The following is a 24,284-nucleotide window of genomic DNA, read 5'->3' as shown; positions in this document are numbered from 1 at the left end:
AAAAACCTGAAAACAAATACCATGTTTATTAGTAGTCTTTAATATAAAAAAAAAAAAAGAAAAGAATGATGATAAATTATGGCATCCCAACTTGGCCCATGCTTGTCCCTCACCTAGGAATGTGAGTCTTGACAAGAAAGAACCCTTCTCTCAGGTTAATTTTAGTGCTGAGCTCACTCAGAGGGGAGAGATGAAGCACCAGTCAACAGGATTCAGTCCCCCCAACCCCAGCCTAAAATAGCCAGGTCACTGAGGCAAAACTGATTTGGGGGCTAAAAGAGTCTGCATCTCACCCCAGCTGTCTCCAATCTCTTGTGTTCTTGCAGCCTCTGACTACACACAGAAGCCCTTGGTGGGGTGTGTGTGTGTGTGTGTGTGTGGATTAGAATTCAGTGAAACAGCTGATTTTTAAAAAGAACAAATCAGTTACAATTTAGCAATAGTTGGTAAATTTTTAATTTAATACATTTATATTTTCTCCTCTACTGTCATTTAAAAACATTTAAACTGACTCATTTCAGCTAATATCTAGACTTCTACTATATTTTTTAAGTGGAAAAAAATCAACCTAAAAGCGAACTGAATTCAATTATTATTTTTAAATTTTTTGTTTCCCTTTGAATCTAGGATAAGAAAAGGTGGGCTGCACTTTACAGGCATTTAGAGGTCTGTGTTGAGGTTTTTGTGGGGTGTAACTTGCTTTTGTTTTAGGAATAAAGAGATAGAGTAGTGGATATGTTCCCCAGGCAGAAAAGCTGAGAGGTGCTTCTATTAACTCCTAAAGATTTAAACTAAATGAAGGAAACAGCTCTTAAAGTTTCTGGGAACTGAAAAGTCCTGCCTAGTACCCACTTCTTTGTCCCCCAATCGAACAGACGAGATTTAAGGAGATTGGGGCTCCTCTTTAGGAAAAGGCCAAAGAACACAACAGCCTTTCTGAGACCATCTTTTAGCCCTTTCAAAAGTCCACACACATCACCAAGAAAAGTCCCCGGGAAACAGACCTACACATTCTGGCCAAGATAATTTTTTTTTCTTCTGAACTCTTAATTTTCCTGTGCATTTTCTTTGCTCTGCAGTTTGTATTAGCTTGTTTTTCATTTAAAAAATGTTTATTGAATGCCTACTATGTGGTGGGCACCGTTTCCAGCTCGTTGGTTTGTTTTAAAATTGTTTATGGTCAAGAGTTGACTAAATATTAACAGTCAGAAACAGTGGGAGGGTGGGAGGAGGTGTGGGGGCTGGGGTACAGATGTCGCCCACCCCAACATTCTTTTTCTACTCAGCAACTAATAGCTTATAGTATTTTAATTTCTGTCGCCCTATGGAAAGAAAAAAATCACAAAAACAAAAATCCGACAAACACGTGGCTGGCTAGAACAAAACGCGGATTTGGAGGGTGGGTTTTGAAGGTGGTGGAGATGGAGAAACCGAGTTGGAAGCCTTCCCCCGCCCCCACGCTCAAGCCCCGTTTCTTTTCAGCGCGCGGGGACAACCGGGAGGGGGACAAAGGTGCGGCGTGCTGTCTTTTAACTCCCGACTTTTTGAACGGAATGAAATCGTCTGGCAGAAGAGTGGTGCGCCCAAGTCGGAGTCAGCTCACTGACTCTGCACACAAAATAATAACAAGAAAAAAACCCAAGGCATTCATATCGGTGCAGCCAACACGTGTTGCGGAGTCGGCCCGGGCCGCAGGCGACTGAGACAATGGGGTCGGGGACCGGGAAAGGGAGAGTGACCCCCTTCCTCACCTGCCCTCGCAGCACGCGTGTCCCCGACCGAATGATTTCTCCCTCCTGCAGAACCCGGAGCAAACCCCGAGCTTCCGCCCAGTTCAGGGAGACTCTGGCATTACTGGAGGTCCACCTCCCTCTTTCCCCGGTTCCCTGGCCAAGGGGGCTCCAGGGGCCCCGGGCCGCGCTCTCCGCCACCCCTTGGTGCCGTCCCAGCCCCCGCCGCTAGAAACTCGTTGCCCTCGCTCGCCACTCGGGCCGGGGTCCCGGTTGCGCGTGGACCGCGCGTCCCGCTCTCCGCCGTGTATCCGGGACTCCGAAACGCGCCGCCAACTGCCCCCTCCCCCACCGCAGACACGGGGGTGCGACCGCCCACGTGTCGCCCCTTGCCCAGTCGGGTCCGTCCCTCGGGCTCCGGGGGCCGGAGGATCCGGAACGAGTTGGTCAAAGGCGAGGGAAGGGACCAGGGCGGATCCGCTTCCCCCTCCCCAGCAACGGGGAGGGGGGAGGGGCCGCCGCCCCCTCCTCCAAGCTCCCGCCCCTCGCTTCCCCGAGCGCCGAGCGGAAATTACCCCCTCCCTCCGCGGGTCTGACCTGGGGACGTGGGCGGGGCCTCGCGCTCAGCCCCCTGCCCGCTGCCCCTCTCCCGCCTTCCCGCCGGGATCCAAATCCTGCACCCCAAACAAAGTTCCCGGACCCGAACCCAGTGCTGGGAAAGCGGCTGTCGCTGTCCGGATTGGAGCGGGCGGAGGGGACTCCACCTGTCTGCCCCCGCGTCCGGGAGGGAGAAGGGACCGTGCGGATCTCCACCCGGTCACTCCCTCCCCGAGACCTCCCCCTTCGGTTCGCCCGGGTCTGCTCGCGCTACCCCTCCTCTCCTTCTCTCCACCCCGCCCTCTCTCCCGGGGTCATCTTGGGCCGGAGCCGTGCGTTCCCCCAGGACCCCGAGACGTTGTCGTTCAACAGCCGAACCCCGGCTGTGAGCCACCCTTTCTCCTGTGGGAATCCCGAAACATGATTTCCTGTGGATTCCTCGTTCCCAATCGCGACCCCCCGTGTCCCCAGCTTCCCGGTCCCGCGCTCGCAGGGCCCCTCGGTCCTGGATTCCCGGAGGCGAGGGAGTCTCCTAGGGCTGGGGCCGGGAAGGCCCAGACCCCCCACTTAAAAATCTAGGGAAAAACCGCCTTTCTTTTTAAATCACCGGCTCGCGGGACCCCCTCCTGAAGACCCCAGAGTCCTCGGCTTCTCTTTGTCTCTCTCGGCCGTCCCCCGCCTGTCAGTCGCTAGCACTTAATCGGGGTAGGGTGGGCAAACTCCCCCACCCCCGGAGCACAGGAATAAAAAAATCACCGTACATTTTACCCATAAAGAGGTGGGAGATTCTGGGCCCGACAACCCTCCCCCAGCTAGGGCCGGGGCAGGGGGATGGGGGGGGCGCCTCCCTAGGGACCATATTCTTGCAAAAGGGGAGGGGGCAAGTAAAGCTTCGGGAACGCAGCCCCCCCTCCCCACCCCGCCCAGTTTATCCGGGGGCGAGTGCCCCCCCTAGGCGGGAGATTGGTGGGCTGGGCCTGGCTGGAGGGTCGATGGGCCCTGAGGCGTCGGGGGTCTTCCCCTGCAGGGTGGGTGGGGGCTTTCACCACGTGGCTTCGCCTTTTTTTTTTTTTTTCCGCTCCATTTTTTTTCAAGTCGATTTTATTTAGAGGCGGCGCCAGGGCGGCCACGGAGAAACGTGACACACCAGCCCGCTCGGAGGAGTTTCGGACAGAAGAGAAGGAGCAGCGCCGCGTCGTCCGCCTCCCAGCGCGCCGCGGGCACTTCTCCCGGGCCTCGCCGAACTCTCCCGCGACCTCTGCGCACCCTCGGGCCGCCCTCCCCGCCGGGCTCCGGACAACTTCAGGGGTGGGGTGCAAAGAAAGTTTGCGGCTGCTGCCGCCGGCCTCCCGCCTCTCGGCCTAGGAGGCTCGCCGCCCGCACCCGCTCGCTCGGCCTTGCCAGGGACCGCGTCCTGCCCAGAGCCCGCCACCATGAACAAGCTTTACATCGGCAACCTCAACGAGAGCGTGACCCCCGCGGACTTGGAGAAAGTGTTTGCGGAGCATAAGATCTCCTACAGCGGCCAGTTCTTGGTCAAATCCGGCTATGCCTTCGTGGACTGCCCCGACGAGCACTGGGCGATGAAGGCCATCGAAACTTTCTCGGGTAAGGGCACACCCACCTCCCGGAGAAAACCACAACGAAATCCCTGAACAACGGAGACCTGCGCCGCCTCTTTCCGTGCCCGCCACCTCCTCTCTCCCCGCGGCCTGCGGGGCTCGGCCTCGGTACCCACCCTCCACCCAGCTCCTTCGACGCCCCCTCCACCCCCCACTCCCCTCTCGCGCGGAAATATTCGAGATTTCCTCACCCCTTCCTCCCAACCCGAGACGAGCAGCTGGAGCCTTTAGTAAGGTGGCCCCCTTAGCCCCCACCGACGGGGCGGGAGCCCCCACTGGCAGTGGGGGGGTCGCCACCAAGGCGACCCCGTCAGGGCGTTATTTCCACGTCAGCCCCTCCCTATCCGCGGCTGGAGGCCCCCCCCCCGCCCCCGGCGTGAACACCCCCAGCTCCCCTTCCTCCGCCTTAGGCCTTTCCAGGCGGGGCAGGGGTCCCCGCTCAGTTTCCGATCTCCCGGCTTTGCGTGGGGACTGCAGCCTTCAAGCAGGACCCGCGGGGAAAGGGGTCCCGCCTCCCGCCCAGGGCCTGGGGCTTGAGCCATTTTGATTTGAAAGTGGGGCGTGAGCGGGGTGGCGCGGCGGCGCCGGGTCGCCATGCTGCTTCCCGAGACGCCGAGGCTGGGCCGAGAGGCGCGCGCCGCCGCCACCGCCGGGGACCCTCCCTGCGGGGCCCCGCTTCGCTCCCCCAGGGCCTCTGCTCCCGACCAGTCCCGACAGGTGACCGCCCCGCCGCCCAAAGCCCTTCTCCCTGGCTGGACCGAAAAATAAAGTTTCATTCTGCACCCCCCTCCCCCCTGCAACACACTTTGGGAGAAACGAGAGCCCTTTCTCTCTCGGCCCCGTCTTCCCACATCTGGGAGCCGGATAGGCAGCCCGCGCACACAGACGCCCGCGCACCTCTCCCAGATCGGGCTCCCAGAACGACCCACTACTCAGCCAGCCTCGATGAGATAATAGAACAAAACAAAAATTAAGAAAACACAATGAATTTATAGATTCCACCATTACCAGAGCGACCTTTTCCCACCCGGCTGCGAAACTCACTGCCTGATTCCTACAAATCCAAGTAACTCCTGAATTACCCTAATGTCTTTCTCTTTCCTTTTCCCGCCCCCCAGCCCTGTTCAAGCTCTCATATTGTCTCTCCTTTTTTTAATCCTTAGGGAAAGTGGAACTCCAAGGAAAACGCCTAGAGATTGAACACTCGGTCCCCAAAAAACAAAGGTAGGAAAGAGCTCTTTTCTGGGAAGGGGGGCAGCCTGGGGGAGCCGAGAAGCTGTGTTCAGGGGTCCATAGTGTCTCCAGTGGAAGAAACCCATTACTGGCCTTCCCACCCCCAACTCCGGATGTTGGGGGCAGGGAGGGAAGATTGGCTAAGATCTTGTAATGAGTGGTTTACAGCTTGTAAAAAACGTAAGCTGGGGCTAGGGTGGGCTAAGAGATGTTATTTGGAGAAATAAAAGGGAAAAAATAGGGGAGAAACCTTGAGGAGTTTGGTCAAGGGGTGTGGGGCCATTTTTGTGGGGAAGCTAAAAAGATTTGAAGAGCTCAGACTCATGGACATTTCTGCAACTTCCTAGCAGGCCTCATTTTCTCTATTTTTTCCCACCCTTCACTCACCATAATTCTTAAGTGGATTGGTGGGGGTCTCCTTTCACTCCCCAGGGGAAGTGGAATGAGTTCCTGCCCCTAAAAGAATTTTCTTACACTTGTGCTTTATTTATATTTCTGCAACAGGCATGGACATTATTTTTTTACAGACCCCTACCCCTAGTCCCTCACATGCACATCCTCCCCTCCCAACTGGATTTTGCAAATATGCTTTGGCTGTACTATCCTTTCTGAGCCCCCCCCCCACTCCTTCAGTCCATTGTTACAGGGGGACCATCTGGGGTGAGAGCTTTGTGTTCAGGCTGTGAGCTGGGGCTCTTTGGAGGGTCTAGAACTCCCTGCATGAATGGGTGTGTGTGTGAGAGAGACAGACAGACAGAGACAGAGAAAGAGTGTGTTCCAATACCTTTCTATCCTCACTTCAGCAAACTGGGGTACCTCTATCATGTTATCCCCAAATCCAATTCATGGTGGATTTCAAATCTTTCATTGAACTCTGGCTGGGAAGTATAAGGGCCGAGTCTTTCTGCTTTCTCAAATCTGACTTTAAACATGTTGACAGTGCAGAGTTTTCTCTCATGTTGCAAACCCCAGTAAATCTTTGATCCTCTCACTCCCCCCTCCTCTCATTTCAACTGGAAACTTGCTGAATTTCAGAATAGGACCTGACCTTTTCAGGGTGGGAAGGTGGAGGTGGGTGGCTATGCATTTTTGGAGGTGGCTAAGGGTCTAGAAAGTTTACTGTGACATAAAAATCTGTTCAGTGGTTTAGCTTGAGATATTGAAGTAACTTGGAACTATTGTATCTATAGATGATCAATATGGCTTGTAACTATGTTTATAGAGCTTGTGATTTAACCTCAAGTGCTTGAAATACTCTGTTATTGGAAAGGCAAGTAGAGTTAGGAGGAAAGAGGCAATAAAATCGGAAGGAAGAAAAAAAGTCTTATTTATTATTCTGAAACATTTCCTGGAGATGGGAATGAGAGAAACATACACTGACACCAGTAGAGTTATTGAAAAGATTGTGCATATTTGAACTGAAAGCTGAATTTTTGAAACATGTTGATGAGAAATATCCAGAATAACTGGAATTCTGGAATTCCAGTTCCAGATGTGTGGAAGTTTTCCTTTTGCTCTTCAGAATGGTTTAAATTTTAAAGGGAATGAAGTGAAAAGCAGGAGAAATAGCAAACTTAGGAAATGGAACCCAAAACATTTATATTTTAATTTTCATGGTGCTCTGTATTTATGGATCTTTTCCCCTAAGCTAGCTGCTTGATTTCAAGCCATTTTTAGGCTCCTTGTTCCCTCCAAAATGCATTACTGAGGGCTCTTTGGAGTTGGGAAAGGGTGGGGTTTGTGAGAAGAGTGGGTACAAAATCTTCCTTTCCACACCCATATTATATTAAATTCGATCTTTTGTGTGTCCTCCCCCTTCCTGAAATAATTTGAGCACAAACACTGAGTCAGTTGTGTTTTACTTTTTGGGGGTGGTGGTGAGAAGGCACTTCATTTTTCTAGAATGAATCCATTTTTGAAGTTTTGGGATTTAAAAAAAGAAAGTTTGTTTTCGTGAAGTCAGTTTGCTCTATCATTTTGTGTTCTTTGAGGAAGTGTGTTGTGGTATGTGTTTTTAGTCTGTCTGAAAAGTCTTCATTTGGTTTGTATACTGGCTTTTTCAATCTCATGTATAGAACAGGAACTATTTAATTGACTATGACTAATATATTAAGCAAAACGGACAACTGTGCATATATATTTTATGTATATATACTCTCGTGTTTTCACTGTTTAAAATAGAGAACTCTTCTTGATGCACTCAGTTCCAAATGAATTATGACTGTAAACATTTCTAAGAGATTCTTAAAAACTTGAATGTTCCTGTTTTTTTTTTTTCTTGCTTTTTAGAGGGGAGAATCAAACAATATTACTGCAGTTAACCTCTGAGCACCTCTGATTTTGAAGTATTAATATATTTTGTTCTAACTTTGTATCTATTTGATAAATATAATTTGTACCTTTTTAAGAATCCAAGAGACTGAACACTATACATTTAAACTGAAAACATGTCAATTTGAATTTTTTAAATGGGTGACATTAAATTTCTCTGAGATCTTCCTAAACCCCCTCTTAGTCAGTGTTGGAATTTTGGTCAACAATTCAGCTTTTTGTTAAGAATTTGTATATATTAACTGTCAAATACTAGGACAAAGGAGAAAAACCAAAAGCATTTTTAAGATAGTTGTGGAAAGGGTTTGTATGTGTATTTTATTTTGAGAGACTTAAGACTAGTTAAGATAAAGGGATACCATCTTAGTGAGACTTGTTTATTTTGGGAAATGACTTGCTTTTAAGGGAATTAAACTTTTGTTTCATTTGCCACTGTGTATGCCTTTTTCTAGAGGAATGTGACCTAAAGATAGCATACCTGCTGTCAACTGGTGTCATCAAAATAAAAAGTGTTGCTGTTAAGAAAAACATGGAAGAGATGTGTACTTCATTTCTCTTGGTGAAATGTATTCATGTTAAAGACTGATTTCCTTGGGCAGGTTAATGGTGGTTCTTTTCCCTAAGTTGACTTAAAATGAGGTGGGCCAGCCCTTTGCCTTATAGTTCCAGCTATTAAAAAAACAATTGGTCTCATAGCCATATGTGTGAGAACTCTCAGAAGAGAAAGTGTGCAAACTTTATTCTGATTTTACAGTTTAATTTTCTAAAGTTAGCAGCTTTAAAAATCTCTGAAGGGATGTCTTGTAAATGGCAAAAATAATATTTTTAATTTTAAGTGATTTGCGGAGGCTCTGAAGAAATAATTGGATCACTGAATGTCTTCAAAACAAGCAAGAAAATTTTGCCTTCAAAAATGGGTTTGCCTTTAATGAAAACTATTCTTAGGGGTTGAAAATGAATTATAAGGGGGAGTTAAGAAACAAAGGAATGTCTTTAAAAAAAAAAACAAAGGAGTAAATAGTACTAGAGGGGGAGGATTTTCAGGCACTTTTGTTTTACTGGTTGTAGGTAAAAGATATATCTGACCTGTATTCAAAAAGGTTTTCTTATTCCTATTAGGTTAGTTTTTTGGGCTTTAAATAAGTTTAAAAAATGGTCGATTCTTACATTTTTCTACTGTTTAGAGGAAAGGTGCAAATGAATTCACTCTCCCCACTTTAATTTCTATCTAGAAAGTAAACTTTACAAATTCATAAATTTTCTTCACTGCTAGAGAAATCCTTAACTTGTTATCATTTAGTGCTCAGTATTTCAGAATGACTTTCCTAAGGACACTGGTATTTGACTATCCTTTGGAAGAGTTGAAGGTGTCCAGAAACCTTTATTTTCTGACCCAAAGGAGAAAGATGAATTTTTACTCCATGGGTTTCCCAGATGGAGAACTTTTGAGTAAAGAAGGGGAAGAATTGTAATTCCCATCACTAATTTATTCAAAGTGTAGTTAACTGTTCCAAATGTAAAGTTTTAACAGTGCAGCTTTTGGTGGAAAAAGAGCAAAACATTCTTTCTTATAATTATGTTTTAGAGATGAAATACATGACATTAGCCATTGGAAGAATCTTGATTCAAAGGTTCTGTGCTTCTAATCTTTTAAAATTACCTTAATATATGTCATTTGAATCTGTTTTATGTGTTTGGGTAGTTTAAGGCTTAAATTTTTGAGTTTATTTACTCTATACTTTAATGTGTAACAGCCACTTGACAGAGGTACCATTGAGATAGGGTAGTGGGTATATGATTTTAAAACATTAAAAACACACCAAAAAAACCCACAAAAAACAGAAAAACAAACAACAAAAAATATATAAAACATTAAAAAAAAAAATTCGGATCTGGTTTAGTTGAGTGGGAAGAGGGAGACCAGCAAGTGCTGTTTGTTGAAGTTTAGGGATTTTTGCGTTGAAGAGCTATGTACTGGTTGTACCTGTGTTGATTTTTGTGTGTGGGGGGTGGTCGTGGTGGTGATCTTGTCATTAGGATAAATGTATCAACCGAAGACATTTGAAGAACACAGACATTTTGCCAGCTGTTATAATTTAAATTCAGTCTTGTTCGCTCCCCATTCTCTTAAAAGATTCTTAAAATATGGCTAATGCCTTCCAGAAAGTGCAGCTTACATTTTGGGATGGGAGTGTTAGGGAGAGAAAAGGGGAGGAAAAAAACAGCAGGGGAGACTGGAGAAATCAGACGAGTTCGTCCTGGGTTGGAAATTCCAGACGGGGGAAAAAAAGAGAGAGAGAGAGAGATGGGGGTTGGGGTGGATTTCCCGCCTCGCTTTTAAAGAGGAGCAGCGGCTGGAGGCGCACAGCGACCCATGGGATAGGGGGTCGCAGACAGCAGGTTTGGTAGATTCGGCGACGGGCGAGGCTATTTTTGCTTTCGGAGTTGCTTGCCTTCCCTTCCTCTTTTCAAAAAGCAGAGAAAGTCGCGGCCGCGCTGGAGGCGCTTCCTGGAGAGCCCGCGCCGGCCCCGCTGCCCTAACCCTTCCCCGCCCGCCGCAGCCCCAGCCCTGCCTCGCAATCTCTGCCCGCTCTGCGCTGGGGCCCCCGCCTTCCTCCTTTGAACAAGCCCCCGCCAGGGAACATCTGCAGGCCTGGGTCTCCGAGGAGCTTCCTTCCCCAGGGTCCCCGAGACCTCAGGCTCCGGCGCGCCAGCGAACAGCCTCCGCCTTAGTCTTTGGAGCCCCCAGATCCCAAACCTCGCCCACGTGGAGAGTTTCCCCCGGCTGTGGGGCGCAGACTTTTGCAGCGCCCGGGCTGTCTTAGGACCTTTTCGTCTTAAGGCAAAAGCAAAAGGCCCGTGGATAAATGTGAAGTGAGGAGGCAGAGGGGAGAGGAAGCGAGTGGGTGAGGGGAAAATAAGAGGATGAGAGAGGTGGAGAGAAAATGGAGGTGCATATAGCTGTGGCCCTCTCCCTCTCCCAGTGGCTGAGGCCCTTTGTCCATGGGGCATAGAACCTCGAAGAGTTAACAGTGTCAAATAATCTGTAATCTTTAGAAAATGGACTGTCTGTTGCCATGTCTGTCTCAAAGGCTGACTGAAACAATAACAAAGGGAGTAATAGTAACCAGAGGCTCTATGATGGATTTTATTTATGTTGTAAACGATAGACAACAGGTCCTCTAGTTGGCCACTGGCTAGGCTGTGAAGATCTTTCTTAGGGTCTCAACCACTGTCTGACTCCACGTTAGTATAAAATTTACTCACCATTTGCACCTGTGAGGAACATATTGCCTCTCCTCCCCCACACCTTTTTAAATGCCTGTCAAAACAAAATAAGAAAAGGTCTCTCCTCAAAAAACATGCACTCAAGAAAGTGCATGCTCATTTGGTTATTGATAAAAGTTTGATAACACGCGCATCACAAGGAAGCACTGCCAGCAAGGAGATGTTCAGTCTCTAGTTCACTAACTCCGTTCTAGTAGAAGAACTTGGATATCCCCTCAGATTTTCTTCAAAGGGGCCTTTGTACTTTTTGTTGGGTCGAAGGGGTCATGCTGGTATTGAAAACGCAGAGCCAGCTTTGTAAGACCTGCTTCTTACCTTTGCAGCACAGTAGGTTTGCAATAAGGGAATGTTGAGGGATGAAGGAACAATAGGCTTGAACAAGCTTTCACCCTAAACACGAACTGCTGAAGTAAAATGTGTGTTGGATGGGTAAATCACAGGAGAAAAGTAGGTTTGGACCTCATCATTTTAGTATAGTTGGAGAAAATCTGATTGCCAAACACTGAAATATAACTGTATACAGAACAAACACCACCAGACATGCAGTCCTATTGCAGAAGTCCAGGCTTCCAGGGTTTGATGTTTTCTGGTCATGTGGGCATGGCTAACCATCAGTAAACTGGTTTTGAATGAAATAACAGAGCAACCAGCTGGATGAGCAAAAGAATCTTTGACTGGATTGTCCAGATATTTTCAAGACCCCTCAGGACAAGTCTGATTATTAGACAAGGGGCATTTTGGTGGCTAAAGGCATATAAGGGACCTGTCAGGATGGGTGGGAATTTTGCTCATAGTTTAGGGGAGGGTTGTGGAGAAAAAAATCTCTCTTGGAGAGGAGGCAGAAGTGGAGGATCTCTCTTCATTTTTTCTTTCCCTGTCCACCATATCTGTTTCGTGTATTCTAATCAATCCTTTCAACATTTCCTTAGGAAAACAGGGTTAAGGAAAACTTCAATTTTTAGCCGTTTTGAGTTAGTTTCAGTTAAAAAATTAGTCCTTCATCCAGATGCTTTGGCCACTTGAAATGGAAAATGTTAAGTCTGAGTGAAATTTGATTGGATGGTTTAGTTTAGTTGATTGGATATAGTTAGAATCTTTAAGAGGAGAAATCAGAGAATTCAGAAATTAAATAAATAGTCTTGTGTAAAAGTTGTTTGTGGGGCCTGAGTTCTTTGGCAACAGGAGCGGGGAGGACAGGAATCATTCAGAATTCTTGAGGTTCAAGGAGAGAGGAAGCTCTGTTAGGTCAGTTTCCTGACCTACCCGAGGTCCCTCACTCAGTCCTCTACAGGAGTGTGGAGAAAAGGTCTCCCCAGGAGAGTCCAGTGTCTAAAAGCAAGAGCTTTGCGGTGGGCATTGACTGGGAAATGGGAAAAGTTACGTTAACCTCCGTAAGCCTCAATTTCTCTAACTGTAAACTGGTGCTATTACACATTAGCTATTATCATTATTTTTGTGTGTGTGTGTGAGGAGATCACCCCTGTGCTCACATCTGCCAATCCTCCTCTTTTTTTGCCGAGGAAGACTGGCCCTGGGCTAACATCTGTGCCCGTCTTCTCCACTTTATATGGGATGCCAATGGCTTGCCAAGTGGTGCTTCGCTGCGCGCCCGGGATCCAAACTGGCGACCCCGGGCCGCCGCAGCAGGGCGCACGCACTTAACCGCTTGCGCCACCGGGCCGGCCCCTAGCTATTATTATTACTATGTTTTAGATATGGAACTCTCTGCCTTCTGTCTTTGGTCTGTGTGTGTGGCAACTTGGGGCATATATCTAAGGCAGTAGGTTAGGGTCTTTAAATACACATATATGAATTTGGCATGTATTTGATACAGAACAGTGATGGATAGGTGCATTAAAAGGGATTTATGTGTAGAGTGCTTTGATAACCTGTATGCTGAAAGGAAAAGCCACCTTTTGTGAGAGGGAGATGAAGCTCACCAGGGCAACCCCCGAGACCCCTCGATTATGGACCTCACCACTATGTCTCTTACCCATCCTCAGAAAAAAGGCTTGGAGAGAGGGGGCAAGCATGGTGGAGAATGCTACTGATGGTTCCTTATGGGAATGGGCCATATATTCTATCGTTGTTGATACTCTGAACCCGGGCCAGGTTCCTAGCTGAAATTTCACACGTTGGGGTTATTGTAAAAGGTGCATGTAGGGTAGGGATATTGGTGAGGGGAACCATCTTGGTTCTGCAGATGAGGTAGCTACTGTAAGAATTCAGGATCAAGGGGACTGTCTGAGTCCTTCTGAGGGTCTGAGGAAGGAAGAAATGAGAGTAGCTTCCCCTACCTGGTGGGCAATGGGCATGTTTGTCTTAATGTTCTGCTCTTGGTAAGCTCACAAAGTAGGCTTCAGGACTTGGGGATCCCCAGATGCCCAGGAAGTGACTGCATACATTGTTCTTCCTGTGCCCTTGTAGGGGACAAAGCTACAGTAGCCTCACATTGTCTCCCTGGTCCCCTGGTCTGGAAACAGTCCCCAAAGATGTGTTCAGAACCCACCTTCATGTCGACTTCCTCTCTTGAGCCCATCCAGCACGAGTGGGTGCACACACATAACATACAGATCCACACCCCCTTTCGACATCTCAGTCCAGGGAATGAGGACTGAACCTTCTCTTATTGGATCGAGGAGGGGAAGGGCTTACAATCTGGATGTGGTTTTTGGCCATTTAACAGGCTTGTGACTTTAATCAGTTACTATAAAGGGTTTTACAATTAGTCTGTGCCGAATGATGTGTATTGCGTCTTTTCTGGAGTGGCATTTGGGATTGCTTGGGGCTTGTCAACTTTCCATGAGGTGCTCTGAGGAGGAGAGAATCTGGAGACAGGAACTAAAGTGGGGGCTGTTGGCCGGAGTAAACTTGTTGAGGATGTCTATTCAGAGTTAGAAATATTTATTCTACTTCCTCCTCCAGGTCTCTAAGTTGCTTGGGTGGAGAAGTCCAACTGTAATAGAGAGCAGTTGCTTTGGCAGGGTTTGGAGACAGAACCCTAAATTAAAGGGCAAAAATGATCCTTCACAGACGTGGCTGTTGGTGGCTGCAGCCAGTCTGTTCTGAGCAAGGACTCGATGTAATAGGATGTTGGCTGGGGAGGCAGCAGGGTTCAGAAGAATATTTTCTTTACTCCTTGTAGTTGTAGAGTGTCCACTCCAGCAACTTTTTATTTAATGTAAAAGAAGGGGAAATTTAGCTGACTGAAGTTATTTTATCGAGAGGGTTTCCTCCCTATGTTTATACCATTTGATTCAAAGCTGCTGCTGCTGGCTTTGTAGAATAGGGTAGAATGATACCTGTCCAGGATAAGCTGGGGGTAGGCAGGGAGTGGAATAAAAGGATTTTTGCAAACCTCATATATCTCTGTGAGATAATCTTGCTTTCGCTTTCCTACTCTTGCCCCTCGCTGACCATCCTGAATGACTAGTTTCCTTTAAACTTGTAACTAGAAGAGGAATGATGCCTGTCGAGGCCCAAGCTCCTTTGGTCTTCTCGTCGAAACATCCCATGGTCAGCAACTTTAGCCTGGGTATGTGTGTGGGGTTTTTGCCACTCAGCCATTAGCCATTTTTTTGGTAGGGGGGTGATTTTTAAAATATGTATTTATATCTAAATTCCATGTAAGAAAATATTTAACAAGATGGTATGGATTTCTGTGATAGCTTGTGTATTGCAGCAGAGATTGGTACCTCTGATCGTGTATGCGTTCATGCCATGCATGCATGCGTTCATCCACTTATTTTTATCTTTTCAGAGTCTACTATTGCATGACATGCCCTCTGCCAGGTACTAGAAATACAGTGAGGAACAAGTGAAAGACCTTGGTTTTAGAGTGGAGATGGAAGGAAATATACTTTGTCAGATCATTTTTCTCCAGGAGCTTTTAGATTGTTCACTTTATCTTTGGTATTTAAATAAAGATTATTTTTAACATAGTAAAAATATATATAAAATTTACCATCGTAGCCTTTTTTTTTTTTTTTTTGTGAGGAATATTAGCCCTGAGCTAACATCTGATGCCAATCCTCCTCTTTTTGCTGAGGAAGACTGGCCCTGGACTAACATCCATGCCCATCTTCCTCCACTTTATATGGGACGCTGCCACAGCATGGCTTGACAAGCAGTACGTCCGTGCGCGCCTGGGATCTGAACCCTGGGCCGCTGCGGCGCAGCGTGTGCACTTAACCGCTGCGCCACCTGCCACTGGGCCGGCCCCCCATCGTAGCCATTTTTAAATGTACAGTTTAGTGGTATTAAGAACATTCACATTGTTGTGCAGTCATCACCTCCATTCATCTCTAGAACTCTTTTTGTCTTGCAAGACCGAAACTCTGTTCCCATTAAACAAACAATAACTCCCCATTTCCCCCTCTCCCCTGGCCACATTTAAACCATTGCCAGTTTTGCTTTTTTCCTACCTGGTGGTCACCTCTTCATCCTATATGAAATGGGAGTCTTTGCCTGATCCTTCTCCTGTGCTAAATACTAATTATTTATTGGGTTTTTATTTAGCACAGTTGGGGTTTTTCAGGATGGGGAAGGGAGATGTAGGGGTTAAGAGAAAGCTGCACAAAAGAGGTACAAGATAAAATTCCTGCCCTCCAGTGTTTTCACTTTAGATCCAGGAAAAGCTGTGGGACAGCAGAGGCCAAGACACTATGTACTAACATGAGAGGCACGCAACCTCAGGAACTAAAATAGAGGAGGGAGGCTTTGAGCTAAATTGTGTTTTGGAGGATAGGCAGAAAAAATAGAGGCTTGGATTAAGGAGAGCCTTGTGAACTGACAAGGAGCTATGTGTGGGAATACAGTTCATCTAGAAGAAGGGGGCATTCCAGTGGGGAAAGGCCCTCAGGTAGGTAGGGCAGGTGTCCCTGTTTGATTCCCCTATTGAGCATCTTCTTTGCTCCCGAGCACTGTGTGAGGTGATGAGGGTCAAAATATGAGTTCCTTCTACAATTATGCGCAGCACTTATTGAGTATCTACTCAAAGCTAGGCACTTACTTACTGAATCCTCATAAGAACTTGGCAGGTTTATCTTCCTTCTGCAGAAGAAGAAACTGAAGCTCTGAGTGGTTAAAGTAACTTAGCCAAGGTCATAGCTTCAATAAGTAGTAGTGTTGGGATTCAAACCCTGGCCTTTCTACCTCCAAGGCTGAGCTCTCTTACAAGGTGGGAACAGGTGATCCTCTAATACTCAGAGAAATGGAGTCTTATCTTCTCACTCCTCTGAGTGTTTTTAGTGGGGGAGAGCATAAGGTCAGCAAATAAAAACACCGCTCAACATTAATTTCTCCCTGCTCTGAACCCCCTTCCTCCCCAGGTGTTTCACACCTGCTTTGCATATTTTCCTCCCACTCTTGGGATTTTCACGCAATCTTGAGTGGTTGAAGAAAACAGAAAATTCTTCCCTTCTCTGGGCAGCTGAGATGGGAAATGGGAATTCTGGTCTTGGAACGAAATAACCCACTGAGAGGGAGCTGAACGAAGTGGAGAAGGACTTGCATGGGGTTAGAATTCAGATATCGATCTCGGCCTGTCCTTTCCCCAGATGTGTAAACTGTGGGATCTAGGGTCAGTATCTTTTCCTGGGCCCTGTATCCTCATCTGAATTCTCCCCACCTCCAGAAACGCCATGAAATAAGCTGGCTAAGTATTTTGGGGTCTAAGAATCCCCGTCCTCTGGCACTTGTAGTAGGCCTTTGGTTGGTTTTTTTTTTTCCTCTTCCTTTTGTTTGGGTTCAACCCTGGGGAAAACGGGAGGAAGGGGGAAGGGCAAGATTGAGAGCTTCCCCTCCCTTTCCCCTCCTCCTAGCAGGAAGGGACAAAGAGTTGACCTTTGTTACATGCTTCCAGAATCATAATTCATAGTTTATACATGTTTTTGAGGAGCAAGAACCCTGTTACCTTTCTTTCCTGATGAGCAGGAGCAGGCTTCATGGTGTAGTGACAGTTGCTGGCTAGTGTCACCTTGGGCTAGTCACTTCACCCCTCTGAGCCAGTTTTTTGAACTGCAGAATGGACATAAAAATATTGGCCATCTCTTGTGGTTGTTTAGACACTCAAATCAACGTCTCGTCGTTGTTCTAGGTTCATAGGAGGGTGTGGGTGTGAAGAAGTACTTTGTAAACTCCGAAGTGCTGTGCAAATGTAAGTTATTGATAAGATTATCATTAATCCATGACACCCCAAAAGGGCAGACAAAGAAAGTGACTCTCACCCACAGACAAATGCCCTACTCTGCTTGGGGGTGACTATGACTCTTCGATTATAACTTTTTCGTAGAGATTCCCAGAACGCCCTGGAAGGAGGGTCTTTTCTCTCCAGGCCCGGAAGGCCCCTCAGTTCTGTGCCCCCAGCCCAGCCCACTCCCAGGCCTCAGTTCCTGCCTTCTCAGTGGGAGGCCTCCCCGCCCGGTCCTGCCTCCTCCCGCAGCCCAACCGAGGTCTCTAAGGAATGCCGCCTCCCGGGCCATTTTCTCCCCTCCAGCTTCTGCGGCCCCACTTCCAGCCCCCTCCCGGCACCCTCCCCCCAACCCGTACCCACTTAAATGCTTGCAGGCCTGTTTGCAGGCGGGAAGCCCCCTCCCCCACAGGACCACCTCAGTCACAGCCCTGACCACAGGGAGGTCGGGTCTGCATTTACTAAAGGACCCCGGAGGGGGAGCCTGCCCCTCGCTGGCTGCCTGGCTCGCTGCTGGGGTCGGGTTTCGGCCGGTGGCTCTAGAGAGAGAGAGACAAAGGGCAAAGTCCTGGTCCCCACCCCCACTCGGCAGCCCCCGGCGCGTGTCCCCTCCCCCTCCGGGCCCTGCGCGGGTAGCCGAGGGCCCCTGGGCCGGGCGGGACTGGCTCGGAGCAAGTCGGGGTACCGAGGGGGTTCTGGCGGCAGAACATTCTAGACTGCCGAGCCCCGCAGCAGACGGGCCCCGGGGCCATCCTCTGCCCCTCGTTGTGCTCTGCCTGCCCGGCCCACCCAGCGGCCGGGGTGGGGGGGTGGGCGCTCAGCTTTCCCGGGTTAGGTGAGAGGGGCTGGGGGAAGGGGCCGGCCCATGTGGGCCACAGGCCGGGCCGACGCCAGCCCGGCCGCTCAGCTGCTCAGCCCTTCTCAATTGCCCGTTCATGAGGACTCCCCTCCTCCCCCCCAGCTGCTGCCAGCCCTCCCCCACCCTCAGCTGCTGCCGCCCTTCCCAGGCACCTCTTTCTCCTGAGTTGCCCTGCCTGCCCCCGGCTTCCACTGTCCCCCACAGTGAAAGGGTGTTCGCCGCCCCAGATCCCCCTGGCTGTTAGGGACCTTGCCCTCTGCTCCTGGCGTAGGAGGCTGAGAACCATCTTGGAAGGCACCATTAGTCCTCCCAAACAGAATCCCTGGACTGGGAAGAGAAAGACCCCTACAGAGAGGGCATTTTGCTCCTGCCCCAAGCCAGGGCAGAACTCAGGGTTCTAACCCTGTTAGAAGACGGTTGCTCTGATTAAGAACTACCCCACTAGGAAGACACAAACACCAGCTTCCTGAAGTTGCTGACCACCAACAGGTCTTTGTTGGCAGCTGCGGGTTGGGGGGGGATGAATCTCTTGAGGTTACTAACCTCATGTTGGAGGGACACAACCAGAGCTCCACTAATCTACTAATAGGATAAATTATTATTTTTTAAATGTATACTGGGATACAGTCTCATCCTTTCCCAGGCAGCACTAACGATTCCAAGAATTACTCTTAACTGCCATAGGGTCTTTTTCTCAGTGCAGAATTGCAGAAGACTGATTTCTCTTGAGGCTGGTCTAGTTTCCTTTTCCTTGCTTCTGAGAGCTCCACCTCAAAATGCTTGTCTTGAGCTGGGCTCTCCACGCTTGCTGTTCTCTCCTGAGGAGAGACTCATCTACCCTCCTCTGTTTCTGGGGCATGCCCCACAGTGCTTTCCACTGAGCGCCAGCCTCCTCCTCAGCCAGCTCTCTGGGCCCCAGAGTGCCAGACCTTTTGGCTCTTAACCTTCTTGGAGAGATGCTGACATCTCCAGGGAGGGGGAGGTGAGAGCTAAACCAACATCTCAGGTGAGGCTGGGGCAGGAAGTGGACTCCCTAGTACCCCACACCTTTCCCTCCTTCAGAGCATATTAACTTCCACCCCCAGGGAACATGCCTGAAATGTGTCCCACTGCCAGCCTGGGAAGGATGATGAGCAGTGTCCCCAATGGTTAATTTCTTACCCACACCATCACTGCCTCCACCAGGAAGGCTCCACTGCTCACCTTTGGTCACCTCTTTTCCATTTGTCACCACAGGTTAGGTTTGTTCCGATGGTTTCTTCTCCACACCTCACTCTCCAGACTCTCTTTCTCCCACTTCGTGCTGTAGAGCTCACATGGCCAGCTCCCGCTCTAGGAACCACTCAGGTGAAAGAGCAAGATTCTAGACAGAGAGCTCAGTGGAGGGAGGAGGTGGCAGTTGGCCCAGGCGGACTTAGAATTCGTCTGGAGAGAGCTCCACTGACTCAGAGCTTCTGTTTTGGCTTCCTCTGGCGCTGCCCAGATGGGCAAGAAAAAAACGTGGGCTCTCTTGTCAAATCGTTTATTTCCGAGATGAGTGAATTGAGCAAAGTATTCATCCTTGAGGTTTCCTTGCTCTCTAACACTGGTTAGCGCCATCCATTCTGTGTCCCATGTTTGCTTCCTTGCCTATCCCAATCCTAGATGAAATTCTGCAAGATAGACGTTTTGGTGACTACCCTTTTACCCTGCTAACAAATCTCTCCGACAGTCATCCAGCCGTATTATAGAGTAGTTAGCTCTTCTGCAAGTTAAATCCTGTGCCCAAATTAGAGCCGCATGCAGTAAAAGCCAGTTGGCATGCACTTAGCCATACAGAATATGGGCATTTTTCCTGATGCTGACATTGGGGTATACAAGCTTTTGCAGGGTTAACATTAACACTTCTTGTCAGAGAAAGCCGAGAAGTTGGGTGAGATCGACGTAAACCAGCCTAGGGGGAGAGCTGACTTCTAGTCCTATCTCAAAGTTGCCAAGTCTCTTTCTTTTTCCTGAGCGTGTTTCTCCATCCATAAAATGAGGATGATGGTTTAAGACCCCTCTCCTGCCTCAGTGTATGGATCTGGTTTCCTCAATGTATGATTCCTGGTTTCCTTCAGCTGGAACTCCCTAGGCCTGGGTTAGTGTGTGTGTCCCTGGTTGTGTAAGAAGCCTGATGATCCGCCTCTTTCCTGACTCAGGTAGGGCAGGAGCGTATTCAACACAGTACAAGAGCCTTCCAAAGGAGAGCGAATAGGGTTCAGCCCAGAGTTTCCCCTGGAGACTTGCTTTTCCTTCCTGCTTGTCCCCAACATGAGCACAGGAGTCAGAGCCCACATGGCACAGTGCGTGTGTGCCACATACATTTAAAAGACCATGTTCACGGGACCGCAGATACAATCCAGTGGTGTCCCTGCCTTCCAGTCCCTCTTACATTCTGGCATTCTCCTTGGGGGTGTCATCTGCTCTGCCTGCATCTTCCAGTAGGTCAATATTTTCCTTTCCAGCCCCTACCCAGCCCATCAGCCCACCCGAAGGCCCGACGGCCCGCTGGCCTGCCTGCCTGCCCTGTCTCTGGATCAGCCTGGCACGCAGCCCTGGGCATTGGGCCAGCTCCTCCTTCCCTCCCCAGCCCCGCCCCCTTTCTCAGCTACTGCCATGCCTGGAGCGTGCCAGGTCCGCCCCCTTCAGAAGCTTTCCTGAACAATTATTTTTTTTCTCCACCTCTCCACCCTATAGGGATAAGGAGGCAGGGCGGGGAGGAAGGACTAAGTCAGTGGTGATCTTATGGGAAAGGCAGAGGTTGGCACGTTAGGACATCTTTTATGTGTGATTTCCAGCTGGGGAAAGCTAGGAGGGAGCCAGCTTTGGGAGGGCGCTTCTACTTTGGTGTCAGCCGAATGAGATTCTCTTGTTGAGGAGTCAATAGGATCACCCATTTCTGAAGGGATCCAGTGGACAGCCCACCTCCACACCTCAGTCAGCCTCGTCCATTCCCTTCTCCCATCCCAAACCGCACTGGGGCCCCTGCTGGACTGGAAGGAAACTCCATGAGAGCAGGAGGCATGCCTGTCTTCATCACTCTGTGCTCTGCACTGTAGCACAATGTGCAGAATGCCCAGCACCGTCTAATCGAAATGCAGTGGGAGCCACATATGTAAGTGGACATTTTCTAATAGCCACATCAAAAAAAAGAGTGAAATTAATGTAAATGATTAATTCAAAAATTAATTAGAAAGATTATTAGTTAACATGCAATCAATACAAACAATGAGATACTTTACTTTTTTGGGGGGTACTAAGTCTTAGAATCCAGTGTGTGTGTGTGTTTTTTTTTTTTTTTTTTTTTGTGAGGAAGATCAGCCCTGAGCAAACATCTGCCGATCCTCCTCTTTTCGCTGAGGAAGACTGGCCCTGGGCTAACATCCATGCCCATCTTCCTCCACTTTATGTGGGACACCGCCATAGTATGGCTTGACAAGCGGTTCGTCGGTGCACACCTGGGATCCGAACCCACGAACCCCGGGCCACCGCAGTGAAGCACGAGCACTTAACCGCTTGTGCCACCAGGCCGGCCCCTCTAGTGTGTTTTTTATTTTACACTTAGAGCCCGTCCCAATTCATAAGCTAAGTTTTCATTGGAAACATTTGATCTGTATTTAGAGTTTATAAAACTTACAGATGAAAAAGTTAAATTATATAAACACTTTAAAATTCAGTTCCTCAGTTGCAGTAGCCACATTTCAAGTGCTCAATAGCCACATGTGACTAGTGGCTACTGTAGTGTGGACAGCACAGGCCCACTGCATAGTAAGTGCTAAGAAAAATCTGTAGAATGAATGACTCCAGCAGCTGGGCTCCAGAAAACTTGAGGAGAGTCATGGTGGTGAGCTTCTTGACCGCTGATTGGAATTCAACGAGTGTGGTGTGTTCCTGCAGGTTTGAAGCATCTTAGTTGCTCACTCTTTCCCAATACCCAGGTAATAACCCCAACCCCATCCCCAGTCAAGCTTATTAGTTTTCTAAGTGCCTTGGACTGTTTTCTTCTCAACTTGGCTGCAGGCTTGAGTAAAGACCTGGATGGACATCATTGGGGATGAAGTTATATGTGTAGATATGTGGAACGATGTTTGCAAACTTTAGGTTTATGGATGGATTCCAAAGTCTTCATTAACCCCTAAAGTCTTGAAATTGTGTGCAAAATGTTTGCATTTTTGTGGTTGAGAGTGTTCTTGCCTTTCATCACATTTCCTCATGGGAACCAAGTCTCCAAAAAAGAAAAAAAGGAAAAAAAAAAAAAAAGGGGGTCAAGAACCACTTACTTCTGGGGGCCGGCCCAGTGGCATAGTGGTTAAGTTCACATGCTTGGCTTCGGCAACCTGGAGTTTGCAGGTTTGGATCCCGGGCACGGACCTACACACCACTTATCAAGCCATGCTGTGGCAGGCGTCCCACATATAAAGTAGAGGAAGATGGGCACGGATGTTAGCCCAGGGCCAATCTTCCTCAGCAAAAAGAGGAGGATTGGCAACAGATGTTAGCTCAGGGCTAATCTTCCTCACCAAACAAAAGGAAAGTATTTCCCGATAGGTGGACAGGGTTGATCCCTGTCTGGGGACACAAGACCCTGTAAAATGGCTTAATCTTTAGCCTTATTTTCCAGATAGGAGAAACTGAGGTCCAGAGAGTTGCAGGCTTGACTTGCCCAAGACCACACAGCCGGGCAGTCAGAGAATCACAGCCTGGGGGACAGGTGCAGGTGAAGGGTCTGATCTGGAGATCCGGTTTCATCCTAGTTCTCTGCAGAGATGAAAGTCCAGGTTTGACTCGTGATGGGGGCCTCTGGGGAGTGGGGCCCCAAGCTTGACGAGATTTCCAAAACCTACTGTCGCCTTCTTCCCACCTTCCACCGGCTCGCCCCACCCTGGTTTAAAGGAACTACTCCCTCTAGGGAGTGGTGAGGCAATCTGGGATTGAAGATGGCACCCTCCCCTCTGGGAACGGGGGTGGAAAGAGGAAGGAGCAGGTTTGCAAAGGATTAGAGAAAGAACACTCCCTGGGGCGGTTTTCAACCCTCCTCCCAGAGACCTGGAGTCACTGTTCTCCCAGTGTGCGTTCTGCCTTCTGGAGAGGCCTCATTCCGAGAAGGGTCCCATCTGTGCATCTGCTCCTCCCTCCACTAGACCCCAGCCCCGTACTCCCTTCCTACCCCCAGCAGGCTTCTAACCAGGGCCTGGATTCTTGCTAATAAAACACCGATAGGAAAACCTTGTTAGCTTAGACCCATTAATTTGGAACCTGTGATGACTTCAAAACTAGGTGAGCCAGAATAATCTTTTTTTTAAAAGACCTTTTTATTATGGCAAAGAATAAGCATAAAAAAGTAGAGAGGATAATGTAATTAATGCCATGTACCCATCACCTCGCTTTAAAAATTATCACTCATATCTAATCCGTTTTCATTTATCCCCTGCCCCTGATTATTTTGAAGCAAATCCTAGACATGTCGTTTTTTCTTTCTTTCTTCTTCTTTTTTTTTTTTTTGTGAGGAAGATCAGCCCTGGGCTAATATCCATGCCCATCCTCCTCTTTTTGCCGAAGAAGACCTGCCCTGAGCTAACATCTGTGCCGATCTTCCTCCACCTTATGTGGGACCCCGCCACAGCATGATCTGACAAGTGGTGCATCGGTGTGCGCCTGGGATCCAAACCCGGGCCGCTAGCAGCGGAGCGCACGCACTTAACCACTAAGCCACAGGGCCGGCCCCTAGACATGTCGTTTTATCTGTAACTATTTCAGTATGTATTTCTAAAATATGAGAACTTAAAAATCACTATGATTTTAAAAAATTAACCATGTTAACCATCTAGTCAGTATTCAACATGCCATAGAATCACTTTTCAACTAACTATGGAAATATGCAGCTGGAAAAAGAAGTTAGTAGCTTACGGAATTATAGGCGGGATTTTTTTTTTTTTTTTTGGTGAGGAAGATCAGCCCTGAGCTAACATCCATGCCAATCCTCTTCTTTTTGCTGAGGAAGACCGGCTCTGAGCTAACATCTATTGCCAGTCCTCTTCCTTTTTCTCCCCAAAGCCCCAGTAGATAGTTGTATGTCATAGTTGCACATCCTTATAGTTGCTGCATGTGGGACACAGCCTCAGCATGGCCGGAGAAGCGGTGCGTTGGTGCGCGCCCGGGATCCGAACCTGAGCCACCGGTAGCGGAGCACGCACACTTAACCGCTAAGCCACGGGGCCGACCCTGGGATGTTTTGACTTATTGGAGAGCAGCATCCACTCAGTCGGCCCACTGTTCACTGTTATATGAACTCTGAATATTTTTAATTTGTCCTCAAGCCTAACATGACTGTATTTTGGCCAAGGCCTTTTGTTTCCTTTATGCCATCAGAAAGGCAGCACCAGGGGACAGTGCAAAGAGCCTGGAACCAGACA

The 24,284-nt window shown here is 48.5% G+C and overlaps 1 protein-coding gene across 3 annotated transcripts in view; it reads left to right on the top strand.

The window, feature by feature from the left end:
* Positions 1 to 3,428: 3,428 nt before the first annotated feature.
* IGF2BP1 (insulin like growth factor 2 mRNA binding protein 1) overlaps positions 3,429 to 24,284 on the top strand; it is a 45,062-nt gene continuing 24,206 nt past the window's right edge. For 2 of the 3 annotated variants that reach the window (XM_087441024.1, XM_014790788.2), the window contains exons 1-2: positions 3,429 to 3,935; positions 5,113 to 5,173. In XM_087441024.1, coding sequence (XP_087297150.1) covers positions 3,761 to 3,935; positions 5,113 to 5,173 — 236 coding nt within the window. In that variant the 5' untranslated portion in view covers positions 3,429 to 3,760. The remainder of the gene's footprint in view (positions 3,936 to 5,112; positions 5,174 to 24,284) is intronic. The other variant, XM_004434644.3, reaches the window with a different exon arrangement.

This window comes from Ceratotherium simum, chromosome 16, assembly GCF_057802395.1.
Source record: "Ceratotherium simum simum isolate JZ-2026a chromosome 16, ASM5780239v1, whole genome shotgun sequence".
Lineage (NCBI taxonomy): Eukaryota > Metazoa > Chordata > Mammalia > Perissodactyla > Rhinocerotidae > Ceratotherium > Ceratotherium simum.
Note: the sequence above shows the minus strand (reverse complement) of the source record. Positions and strands in the feature narration are given on the sequence as shown.